The 13,325-nt window shown below is 39.3% G+C and overlaps 1 protein-coding gene across 1 annotated transcript in view; it reads right to left on the bottom strand.

Annotated features, from left to right (window-relative positions):
• Nucleotides 1-13,325, bottom strand: part of KPNA3 (karyopherin subunit alpha 3) — a 48,406-nt gene that overhangs the window by 26,549 nt on the left and 8,532 nt on the right. Inside the window, exon 2 of the mRNA XM_059838997.1 lies at nt 1,260-1,304. Coding sequence (XP_059694980.1) covers nt 1,260-1,304 — 45 coding nt within the window. The remainder of the gene's footprint in view (nt 1-1,259; nt 1,305-13,325) is intronic.

Below are 13,325 nucleotides of genomic sequence, written 5' to 3'. Positions count from 1 at the left end.
CTTTGATTTTAGCAAGGATTTTATCTTCTCAGTTTGCAAAAAATGAAAAAAAGACAGAATTTGATGGGTATGCACTTCTAAGCAAGTACTACTCAAATTGTCAAGGATTCAACTGGCAAACTGGAGATATGCATCAAATGGGAGACCAAAAGGAGCTTGGGCTATACTGAGAATATTCAAACCAAATACTTATCAGGTCATTAATGAAAATAATAGAAAATACAGGTTATACCAAGCTGGAGAAGCCTGGAAACATACTGGGGAACAGAATGGAAAAGCCTGGAAAAGCAGATGTAATTCAGAAGACAGAAGTCAATTGTAAAAATAAAATCTGCATTTATTCAACTATGCAAACAAAACAAATAACTACACTTGCTTTGTGGTACTCTAAGAAGTGTACAAAGCATACACAGACTGTGTGCCTGTCAACAACATACTTAGTATAAAGAGGAATACGGTATCAGGAACTGGCTTTCACTATTCCATTTAAAACTCAGCTGCAGCCTGCATCCTTTCAGATTTCCACACATCCAGAAAAATACAGGCATTTTGGATCTAAGAAGCAGCAAGAAGGCAAATCTAGGAAAGTGAATGTTCAAGAAAAGGGTGAAGAACTGAAGGTGTCTCAATAGGATAAAGGTAAAGGGGCCAGTATGAAGTCCTCAAATATAATGAAAGTATCCCAAAGCAAATAAAAGTTTACCCTTTCTCTTTGAGGTGCCGAGAAAGGCAGTTGGAAGAGTTATGAAAGATGAGGCTGTAACAAATGCTCCAATTAGGCAGAGCAGTAAACTAGATCAGCTCTCATACTCATGATCTTCCCAACCATACTGACATTTACCCAATACAGCCAAAACCTGACCCCCAAATTAACTACCTTTACAGCATGGAAGCAATAATTTTCAGAAAACAAGACAAATGAACAACTTCACTTTCTAAATGCTAAAACTCTCCCTTTTTCCATTCAGAGATTTTAAACATTTGAACAGCTGAGAGCTCCACTGTAATAATCAGTACAGAAACTGAATATGGATTATTTCCAAGTGATACACTGGAGTAAAGCAGTACTGTTCTGTGGTACTGAGCTTCACAAATTGGAGAAGAAAAATAAATTAGAATCCACAGTTAGTATTTAACAAATTTACACCATTTCTATGTAAGTTTGGGGCTATAAAGCACAGCTTATGGAAAAATATTTATTTAAGACACCAGGGCACTTTTAGCAAAGTAACACAGTTGATAAAGAAAAGCAGACTCACCTTCCGCAATTCAATTGTAACTTCATTTCTGTGTCTTCTCATAGTCTGTTAAAAAAAAAAATAGAGTATGTCAAAAAAGTAGTATTCCATTTTGGAATCAGCTGTTTCTAGGTAAAAAAAAAGCACAGTTATTCATCAAAAGACATAAAAAACTGTGCATAATTTATAACTCAATCTTTTCTAGTAGGATGCACATGTTTTTTGTGATGTTTTGCTTTGGTTGGGCTTTTTTTGTTTGGTTGGTTTGTTCTCTCTTTTTTTAATCATACACCTTACAGATAGCTTTGTCATAAACCACAAGCATCCCAAAGGTACAAAATATCAACTCCCCCATGGAGTTTCACTAGAATGATTCTCCAGGTGTTTTCACTGAAATGACTCTCCAGGTTTTATATGTGCAGACCATAGGCAGCAGTAAATCCAGGTTCTCATATTATCATATCAGACAATCTCATATTCCCATATAATCACATTCACAACCTAAACACATAACCTATACCAGTTCTCTGGCCAAAATCAGTCACGACTGAGCTCTATGCAACAAGACCAATCAGGCTTGCAGAAAAAGGAAACAAAGTAGTACAGTGGTACTGAGTCTCCTTAGGATCTGTAGACAAAACACTGCAAAGGAAAACCAGCCCACAAGCATCTCAGCTCCTTAAAGATACTGGGCACTCAGAATGTATTGCTGACAATGCTGCTGCACCTCTTAGATAAGAGACCAGAAGACTGAAAAAGAACTTTAGCCTACTGAAGGCAATCTCCTTGAGTTCATTCAACTATCAGTGGAAAAGACATCCACCATCAGAATCGAATTCAAAGGGGAACAGGACCGGATGACTGCTGGCAGTCCAGCAAGATCACCCACACTAACTAAAATTAGCCTTTTAAAATACTTTCTATGTCCTATCCTTGCTACTGACCTTCACTGCCACTATCATGTTCCCTTTGAGTTAGGGCAAATAACTCCCTGAGCAAAAAAGTTACCAGTGAAGACCAGCAATAAACAGTAAACACCAGCATTCCCCATTAGCCACCTAAGAAAACACCAAACATGCTAAAGATGAAGCAGAGTTAGAAAAAATGAGTGGATTTCACACCATGAGTATATACAAGACAGCTACAATAGCTTCACTGTTCTCAGCCAGTTTGCATAGCAGCGCCATGGGCAGGGGTGCTGCTCACTAGACCAGGTTGCTCAGAGCCCCATCCAGCCTGGCCTTGAACACTGCCAGGGATGGGGCATCGGCAATTTCTCTGGACAACCTGTGCCTTGCCACTCCCTCAGTAAAGAATTTCTTCCTGACATCTAATCTAAACCTACTCTCTTTCAGTCTAAAAACACTGTCCCTTGTCCTCTCACTATCTGCCATATAAACACCCTCTCTCCCCCCTTTTCTGTAAGCCCCCTTAAGGTACTGGAAGGCTGCAATGAGGTCTCCCTGAAGCTGTCTCATCTCCATTATGAAATTCATCAAATTCTCCATGCAATTCATGGGCTCACTTGAGAGTAAGAAAGGCTTGTCTCCCTGCCTACTGCTTGATTAACCAGCTCACTCATGTAAACATGGACAAACTTCTCCTTTTGCATCTACAGGATTGAACTCTACTACTTTAAACAAAATAAGTCCTCATTACTGTAAGAGGACACCAGCACTACAGCATCCACCAGAACTGCATGTTATTTCCCCCTCTCATCATTTTGGTAAACTATTTGATACTTGTGACCATCTGAGCCAGCTGCAACAGCTCAGTATGATAGGGACTGGATAGCTGGGGAATGGGAGGGAACTGCATAGGTTCATTTGTCTGAACAAACAAAGAACCCAAGAAGTCATCATATGCAACTAGCAAGACCAGTCATTCAAATTTCATGTTTTATTAGAACTTTATATTTGAATAATCTTAATAACTGTGGCAAATTTAAAGACACTGTATAATCTGAAGTTTTTCAACACTTCTTCCCTGTGACAGCTGCCTCCCAGTACTAAAGGGAGATACAAGAGAGCTGGAAAGGGACTTTTTACCAGAGCATGGAGTGATAGGACAAGGGGGAATGGCTTTCAACTGAGAGGGCAGGTTTAGACTAGACATTAGGAGAAATTCTTTACTGTGAGGTGGTAAGGCAGTGGCACGAAAAGTTGTGAATGTTCCAACCCTGGAATTGTTCCAGACCAAGTGGGATGAGGCTTTGAACAAGCTGGTCCTGTGGAAGGTATCCTTGCCCACGGTGGGAGAGTTGGAACTGGATGTCAAATGCTCCTTTTCACTCATGTCATTCTATGATTCTGTAACTCTGCATTTCAATAAAAAAATGTAACTAAACAATGTAAAGTCTCCTTTTCTTGATCATTCTGTGTTCTAGACACCAAAACTCTTTACTGAACTTTTCACTAGCAACACCATCCCACCTTCCCCTAAAATCTCACCTTTTATTCCACTTATCTTTAATTTTGAGGTGTACCCTATCATAATCAGTGAACTCAAGTGTCCACTAGAATGTTCCTCTCCATATTGTACATGCCAAATTTGAAGTCTCAGTGATTTAAGTGATGCAAGGCACAATTCACTTTTAGATTTGCTCCCTATGTACAATCTATCTATGCAAGAATACTCTAGAACACATACTGAACAGAAAAACTAGACTAAATCTGAAGTTCTTTAGCAGACAATGGTAGCATTTATCACCTACCACTCTTCTGGAAGTAGGGCAGATTTAAGGAACACTATATGCTGTGCTCAGCAGTTCAGCAGTTTGATATTTCTGGTTTAGAAAAAAACCAAATACAGAGCAGTCCCAGGCAAGACATTACTACTCATTTCATCAATTTACTCTAAAATCTTCTCTAACAATATTTTGACTGAAGACAGTTACTCAAGAGTCAGCCATCCATAAAGTCTCTAATGGGAAGACTCCAAGCTTCTTTCTAAGGGCAAATAATTCACTTAGATTTTCCATTAGGGTTTTATCTTTGTTTCATGCGTCCATAACTTCAGCCTGTCTGATCCTACCCTATTACAAATCTGTCTCAATATTTTTTTACTCTCCTTTTTTATCAAATTGATTCACAAAATATTTCACTACTCCACTACACACAGTTTTCACATTTAATGTACAAAAATCTCCCATCTTTTCCTCATTTAGAGAGCTACCACTCTTTAGAAAGATTCATAAAAAAAGTTATGACCTCTGCAGACATTTTTGCTGTCCAGTACCACAGATTTTTTGAGCTCTAATACTCTTTAGGCAGTCTCTGTATTACCTGGGTTTTAGTGTTTTAGCTGTTCTTTTGTATTTCATTTTAAACTTACTATGAGTATTTTCTCTTTAAAGCTGCTCTGGTACTTTTTCTTTTTACCTTCCTCCTTTTAATGGCAGTACAGGTTGATAACTGGGATATCAGTTTTAACTCCATGGAACCAATGACTGTTACTAAACAGTTTAGTGCCCCCCACTAAACTAAGGGCTCCCAGGGCTCTCCCACTGGCACAGCATCTTTAAAAAAAAAAATCAGTTTGTCAGGGTCATTAAGATCACCAAGAATCAGTGATACAATGTTGGGGCTAGAGGCTTCCTGCAAGCACATGGGACTGAAGCCCCCAAAGAACCTGTGGTGCATTCTGGCAGTTAAACTTGGTTGCCTTGGCTGGATCATGATAAGCGCTCCTTGCTTGAAGTCTGCCGACACTACTTCTAACCCGACACTTTGTGCCCCTGACACATGACATGACCACTTCATACCAATGTGTTTAATCCCATGGATTCCACTTAATTCACACTTGTCAATCACGGCAATTACAGACAAACATGAAAAACACATGAATGCACTTCACATTGGCTTGATTACCTAATTTTATTCATGCTTCTGACTGGGGATTTCTCCAGACTGTTGGCCAGCTTGATTTTCTCCTCTTTACCATTGGAGCTGATACACTAGTGACAGACTGCTCTATGGTAAGACTCTGAATGTCCACAATTTAGTCATCCTTGCCATGAAAGACCTAAAATATATTTCAGCTTCATCCAATTAACAAGAAGTGCAGGTACACATATAGCACCATATTCTGCATACTCTTGCTGGACTTTTGGAAGCTTTATTTTAAAACTTGCAGACCAACAGGGGCAATTTCCAATCTTATCTGGTGGGGTGAGGTGAGGAGAGTGGGACAGGATAGGACAGGAAGATTGACAAAGCCCAGATTTTACTCCACAAAAAACAGACCTAAATGATTCAGATAATTTTTTGTCCTGATGTGCCATTTCTTGAAAGTATTTAAAGCCTGTGTTTCAGATGAACCATGTTAGAAATACAGCAGATCATCAGCACCTGCCTACAGCCTCAGAAGAGACACACATAATGCAACAGCATATAAAAGAAGCAGTCTTAAGTACCACTGCTAGACTCCTTTCAAGGAATCATTACCACTGTAAGCAGAATAACACGCTTTTACACAACCTACAAGACCCAGCATGTACAGGACTGATAGGTATTTACAAGGGATTTATACTCTAGTAGAAAGGCTAAACATTTTCCCCAGCTAATACAGGACAGATAAAACAGAGAGAAGAGATGAAATCATTCTGCAACTTAATCCAGGATTCACTCCCAGGTTCCAGGCTGGGAGGACATCTGCTGAAGTCATAGATATCATACCAGTTGAAGCCTAGCAAGAGGTTACCAATGGATCTCATACCAGGTTTGACATCTACAGCTTCTGACTTTGATCGCATCTCAACATAATCTGCTCAAATAAGTAACTTCATGGAACACTGAAACAGCACATCTCAACACTAACCCCCAAGCTAAGGCCTGAACTGTTTCACTGGATAAAAAAAATGAGTCTCCAAATCTCAGACAGGGAAAACACAGCACAGGCAAAATCCTACAATTCACAAAACGATGACAGCTGCAGCATCTGAACCATGAGGACGCTCCTAAACACAAGGTATTAATGCACCATGTACTAAGTGCAAGCAGTAAAAATGAGTAACTGCCAGTCAGCATTAAGAAACAAGAACACAACACTTAACAAGCTGTGCACAACATTACATCTCAGTTGTTATACATGACTCAAGGCAGACTTAAATTCATAAGGCTTTTGTAACAAGAGATTTCTTCTCCCAACTTCACCATATCTAAGGAACAATTATTTACCAGTATGTTTGACAGGCTGACATGACCACAGTAAAGCACCAAGTACTCTAAGTCTTGTTACAAGTCCAAAGTAGATGTTGAGCAGTATTTCTAATTTCAAATTCCTCGGCATTTTGTTATTTTCTAAAATAAAGCATAAAAAAACCCCCCAAAATCTGCTATATATTGTTGGATAAATCAGCGTTTCACTTCTACCCTGAATTTCTGAATATTCTTCCAAAGTCAGACACAGTTACCTATGAAGAATCACTCCTTATCACCTTCCACTTGAAGGAAAAATAATTCCTAGTTCCCTCAAATCGGAAATTAATTTCATATGCCAAAGAAGAAAATCACTGCACACATTAGGGTTGCTGTGTTAAGGGCTGCAAGGGAACTTCGTTTCACTGTGATACAAAACACAAAAATGCTAAGCTGACAAAAGACAAGAGATTTAAGAGACACTAGACCTTGAGGAAAAAAAAGAGGAAAAGAATGCCACAGTCCCTGTAAAACTGCCTTTGACACACTCAATAGGCAGAAACAACACAGAATATAGTTGTACTCATCAGATCAGTGTTTCAGATCTCTCAACAAGGGTGGCGTCTCTCTCAACAAGATGACAAGAAACTCAAAAGTTCAGTTTCAGCCACCTGAGGCGAAGGGAAATGTCTTCCTTATTTTTCAGTTGATACTTGTTTTATGACAGAACACAAAACTGCATCAAACTTGATATCAAAAAGCAATGGCCTCTGAAATACTGAATTATTAGCATAAGCTATATCACCAGCAATTCAAAGAATTATTTTTCAAATATTTGGAAGCCTTTTACTGAACCACACACACTGCACAAGTACCATTCGTGAAACTGCATACGAGGGTGCACAGGATGTACATGCTCATAATGTGTTAAAGAGCCAATACCATTCCTATCACACTGTCACTTGGTGCCTTACCATGAGCCATGCAGACCTTTCTGGAAAAAAAAGGATTATTTTCAAGTGTTGAATAACACAGAGATTCTATGGAGCTAAGTACCACAAGCTTTTTGAGCCTTTGTTTAACATAAAACCATTTAACTGCATAATACATTAAACTACTTGAAAAGGCAACCCATATACCTTCTGTAGACTAAAAAAAAAAAAAAAATTTCAAGGAACCCCAAAACCAATCAGCTGTACTTGTGGATGAGAACAAGATTACATTTTTCAAAATCCTCTGTAGCAAATACATAAAGTGTTATACCAGAATGGGGAAGGAACAAAAGCCCAAACACCACTATAGTTATACAAGGTTGCAGGGAAAAAAAAAAAAAAAAAAAACTAATCCAAAAGGATAAAAATCACACCTTAGACAAAGCAGTCAGAATAGTTATCCATTTACGACACAATGTTTTAAAACAATATTACTACTTTAAGCAACTCAATCTCATCCACAATTAAATACAAAAACTAGTCTTAGGGTTTCTGTTAATTTTAAGTTTCTACTTCATATCTAAAAATCAATCTTAATTAACTATAAACACTTTGAAGTTCCTTAAGTATATCACTTTTGGAGTCACAGAATTTTGGACACATGGTAAGATTACTTCATCCCCAGATATAGTACAAATCAGCAAACCAAAACTATTTAAATATGTGGGTGATACAAAATTAAATGTAATGACCTGACCTTCTGACTAGCTGTATGCTGGGATACAGAATCTTTAAACAAAATCAAAAATTAAGTGTCATGTACAGAGTGCTTAATAATGTAGATTTGCTGCACAGAAAAAATAATCAAATGCTGCAACAGTAAGTGGTATGAATTTTAATAATTTTAACTACTCTTAGCTATACCAATTGTGTCAGAAGAAAGATTAAAGCATAACCAGCATCTACAACTAAAAATCTATCTACCATTTTAACAACAACATAGGGAGCTCAGGGTGGTGTTCGTCCTGAGCATCCACCTCATTAAGTGGGATACCTCAGCAGGTCAACTTTTAATCAACACATTTAGACCCCTTCCATTATAACTTGAGCAAGCAAGTCCACAAACCCTCAGAAATTAAGAGGGAGGAAGCAGATGTTTTTACCCAGGCAGCATGTCAATACTTCCAGCTGCCCCACAACCAGAGAGCTGCCTATCCCCACTCTTCTGCAGGCCAGCAAGCAATATCAGCCTCAAGCCAGCCCACGGCAGAGGGAAAGCCAGCATCATCTTGACAAGACTCATGCCTTAAGTTTTAGCTTTCATATTTTTCATGTTCTGTACTGCACTAGTATAGAACTCTGAACTTCATATAAAGTGTTAGCAGGTTCTCTTCACAGTTTAGTCAGACAAAACCATCCTTTTGCAGCCTGCAAACCAAGGACACCGTTGCAGCTTCAGGCCCAAAAAGTGTAAACAACAGTGAACTGAGGAGAGCTATCTGGAAGGATGGGACTTCAGACTCTTGAGCTGTGATTGGACCATTAACCCCAATACGTAAATGGACCAAAACTTATAAAAGTGTGAAAACTCGTGACCCAGCGTCCACCTTGGGTGGAGCCACAGCCAGGCTCTTGCACTGCCCAAGGTGTATCCTTTAAAGGCCTTTTAATAAATCCCTACTTTATTCCTTTAACACTGTCTAGCCTCTGTTTCAGGTAGCCTCACAAGGCATCAAGATGAAGACCACAGCCCAATGTCAGCTTTGGCTATCCTGTGGATACACAAGTTATGTTTCCAGGAACTTTAGTAAGATGTGCATTTAATTCCTTTGAAAATTCAGCTATTAAATTGAGAGAACAAATTCACTGACAAATTCTAATTTCTCTGAATCTACAAACATCATTAAATTCTTTATTCCTGCTTTTGTCTTTCAACATTACAGAAACAGGTCTCAGAAAATCAGAAGTTACATGCTTAGAGGAAAGAGCTACCCTGAACACATAGCTGGGTTAGTAAAGCAGCTTGATTAAACATACAGGGAGCCCAATCAGCTTAGCATTTGCAAGTAAATTCTAGACTACTTCTACCTGCTTAACTGAAAGAAAAATCTAGCCCACTTCCAAAACCTGGATTGGATGTAGCTAATTCCATCCTTCTTGCATATGAGCATATCCTTGAGTACAATTTTTTATATTTCACAACATAGGTGTGGGTGCAAGACAATAAAAGGTGATGTTTGTATAGATGAAGTAAACACCAATCTTCCCTAGAAATTGCTTTACTGGCCTTTTTTCCCTATTCCTTCCCTGATACCTCTTCAAAAGTACAAAATACCACAATGCACATGAAAATGCAAAAGCCTCAGGAGCCAGGCTGATTTGGGGCAGGAAAAAACCCTATCAAAATGCTTATTTGTATACAATTGATAAGATGATTAAGATTGTCAGCTGCCTATCCTTGGTTAACATCAGAAGCTAAATATTCCCAATTTGCAAAGGCATATAATTAGTACATGTAAAGTTGAGGCTTAAACTGATGGTATTCTACTTGTTCTGATTAACAGCTGGCTTCAGATAAAAACAAAGACTAAGAACACTGACAGGAGGTGACGCTGCTGTTCTACCTGTTCACACCTTCAAATTGTATATCCCTTACTCCAAGAATTTCAAGTATCTCACAATACAGAAGAGAAGAATTCTGGGACTGCATCATGATGATTTGAATGCAACTACTTAATCATAATTGGAGGAATTAAAAACAATGATGCTCTGTACACCAATCCCATCTAGTTCTTTTGGACATAAAAAAAGATCTGACATCCATGCCAAAGTAAACCAAATGTCTAGTCCAAATTAACCCTTCCCTTACCCACCAGCATCATGGATTATTACCCATCTTTTCTCCCCCAACCAGTGACTCTTCTTCCCCAAGCCTAATTTTGAGACTTGCCTAATTACCAAGTGCTCCTATATAAAGTTCCAAATTGTCCTTCTAAGAAAAAAAAGGGATTTTTTTTCCCAGTTGTATAGACTACAAAGTCAGAACAACTTCACTTCTGGCTTTGTTATCATAGCTCCACATTAAATTATGCTGACCCAGTTAAAAATGCAGGCAGGGGGCATAGATTCCACAGTACAAAGCAGCCAAACAAACTTAAAATCTGTCTGCACCTTGATCTGATACTCCAAGATAGTAATCAAATGAAATAAAACTATTTGACCTAAAAGGTATTTGCTCTTCTTTTAGGTAAACATTCTATTATTTTGCAGAAGGTATTAAAACTTAGTTGAGATTCCCTGTCTGCTGCAGGACCATAATATTTTAAATCTTCCTTTTGGCTTGTAACACTTAACACAGTACTAGGTACATAATGAGCAGAGTGCAGTGTTTATGCTACTTGTACATTATGCCATGATTTGTCTGGGATCTATGTTCCTCAGGGTTAATAAAAGCCACTGTCCTGGTTCAGGGCAATTTGGGAGAGAATCCCCAAAGGGGCTCCTCTAGGAAAGCAGATTCAATCGGCCCCTCCCCCCAACCGGTCCGGGAGAAAATACCTCCTTGGAGAAAAGTGGAAAAAAACTGTTTATTAAACAATAAAACCCCAACAATATTAAACAATAAACCCCCTTGCTGCTCCAAAAGAGATAACAAACCCAGAAAGTCCCCTCCCCAGGTTGCAGCCCAGCTCACTCAGTCTCTTATCAGTCCCTCTGGCGCTGGAAATGCCACGGCCCAGGCCCAGCCCGGCCGGTCACAGGTGTGAGCTGCCGGTGCTCTTCTGGGTGTTCAGTCCAGAGCAGGTTTGAACAGGTCCAAAGAAAAGGGAAACAGAAAACAGAAACCACAGTCCAGGGAACTTCTTTGCCTCAGTTAGCTAAACTAACTGAAAGCAAAGGAGAGCTCTGCCCTGCTGTCTGTCCATCTGCAGACGACACAGTCCAGGAGCAGGAATGTGGAGGAGTGAGTGCTGTGTCTGAAAACCCAACTGTGCGCTTCTTCTCTCCCCCCTCCACTCTCTGGAAAAAGTCTTAAAGGTGCAAAACTTATTATTCAGTATAAACAGAACAAGATGACTGGGGATAAAAGCATCATATAGTCAACCCAGCACAGCCACTAAAAGAAAACTATTTCTTTTGCAGTAGGAGATGCCACACTTTTTTTTATCCCCAGTTTGGGGCCTCTGAAATTAAGCCCAGCTGCCTTCTGTTAACTAGTCTGTGGCAAGATAATTCAAGTATCTGAGCAAGGCTAGCCTCAGCAATATGAGAGATCTACTTTAACTCTTTTACTTAGTGGAGGGTAATGACTCACTGAAGTCAGATTTACATGCCAATATGGAAAGCCACAAACCTCCAATTATTACCGCTCATGATGCTGACCCACCTGAAAGCCTTGTGGAAGCAGACAGAGCTGCCCATCCACATTGGCTGCTTCTACTGCTCCAAAAGATCTTAGCAGAAAAGCAATTGCTATGTTTATTTATTATCAGCTCTTTTGTAAGGACCTCTTTTTGAGGTCCTGATAGCCTCTCTGCAACTGTCCAACCTCCATACTGAGCTACTACCAGCAAAGAAGCAAGAAGTGAGTGCTCCTGTTTTCATTCCCATATACCAATTATCCAGTTTACAAGTACAAACCTATCAAGCAACCCTCAGGAGACTGGACTCGAAGCAAGTTGGCTGCATTCAACACAAATTGCACCAATACTGGAATACAATGAACAGGTTATCTCCTGGTTTGATATAGAATAAAAGAGCTGGAATTCTCTATTCAACATCAAAACTCAAGGAAGGAATACAAAATCTAGTCCATTTCCAGTTACTACTGTTGTGTGAATCAAGGACATTATATACTGTCAAAAGTTTTACAGGACTTCCATTCAGATGTAGATCTTAATAGTGTTAATCACACTTCTACTGACATCAGACCAGACCACAGTGCACCCATCTGGGCTCCACCTGAAGGCAAAATCAAGTTTCCAGGTAATTCAACAGCATCCCAAGATAAACTCACCACTGTGCAACAGCTGGTCTGCACAAACCAACAGGTAGGCAGAAAGGATCACCAACTAGTTCCAAGTACTACTTTTGACTGGTGGTCCTAAGTGAGCAAAGAACCTCTCCACAGAATGTCACACAAAGTCGTGGCAATGCAGTCACTTGCCATCTCCATTTTGACACAAGATCTACCTTGAAAAACTTAACTGCAGTGTTTGGTCATTTATGCTGCAGCCAAAAGAAACAGATGGATACCTGCATCGAGTTTTTCTTCTCCTCTTGTATCTTTTGGAAAGAGAAGGGCATACCGAATTTCACAAAGATGCCAGCTCTGCCTTATCTGAATACTGTAATACACCAAATAAGCACCAAGAAGAGTGGAAACCAAGACAGTCTAATTACAAGTGATTCCTATTCATACTTTTGAAAGTTAAAAGATCAAGGCTTCTTGACACAATAAATAGGCACAAGGATATAAGATTTGGTACTTCTATGTTACAGCAATCTGCTTTTGCCAGTACACAAACTTCTAAAAAGGCAATTAGTTGTTTCACTATATTGCATGAGCAGTATAGTAAATGCTTTAGAGTTTCCTGCAAAGAGAAGCTTAACCTGTCCTTGAGAGAGAACAAATTAAATTCCTACATAACTCCTTGGTCTTGCCTAAGACATGACACCCCTTCTATCCTCTTCCTGAAGTTTCTAAGCAAGCATCCCTCCCATTCCTTTTGAGCAGGGAAAGCAGCAGACCTAAGTCAGGTAGGAAAACCTGACTGCCTCCACAAAAGACAAGGAAGCCCTTTCCCCTTCCATAGTCCAGAAGACTAGAAGAGTCTGAAGAAGAGTCTAGGAGACCAACTCAGGTACAGTTTCATCTTTTTTACTAATAGATGTTACCAGAAACCAAACCTACCACCTAATGCCATATTTCACAGACAAAATACCATATTCACATGTGTACAAGACATCAAAGTAGCAAAGCAAAATTAGGACCTTTCATGGTAACTAGGTGCAAA

This window comes from Haemorhous mexicanus, chromosome 2 (genome assembly GCF_027477595.1).
Source record: "Haemorhous mexicanus isolate bHaeMex1 chromosome 2, bHaeMex1.pri, whole genome shotgun sequence".
Lineage (NCBI taxonomy): Eukaryota > Metazoa > Chordata > Aves > Passeriformes > Fringillidae > Haemorhous > Haemorhous mexicanus.
Note: the sequence above shows the minus strand (reverse complement) of the source record. Positions and strands in the feature narration are given on the sequence as shown.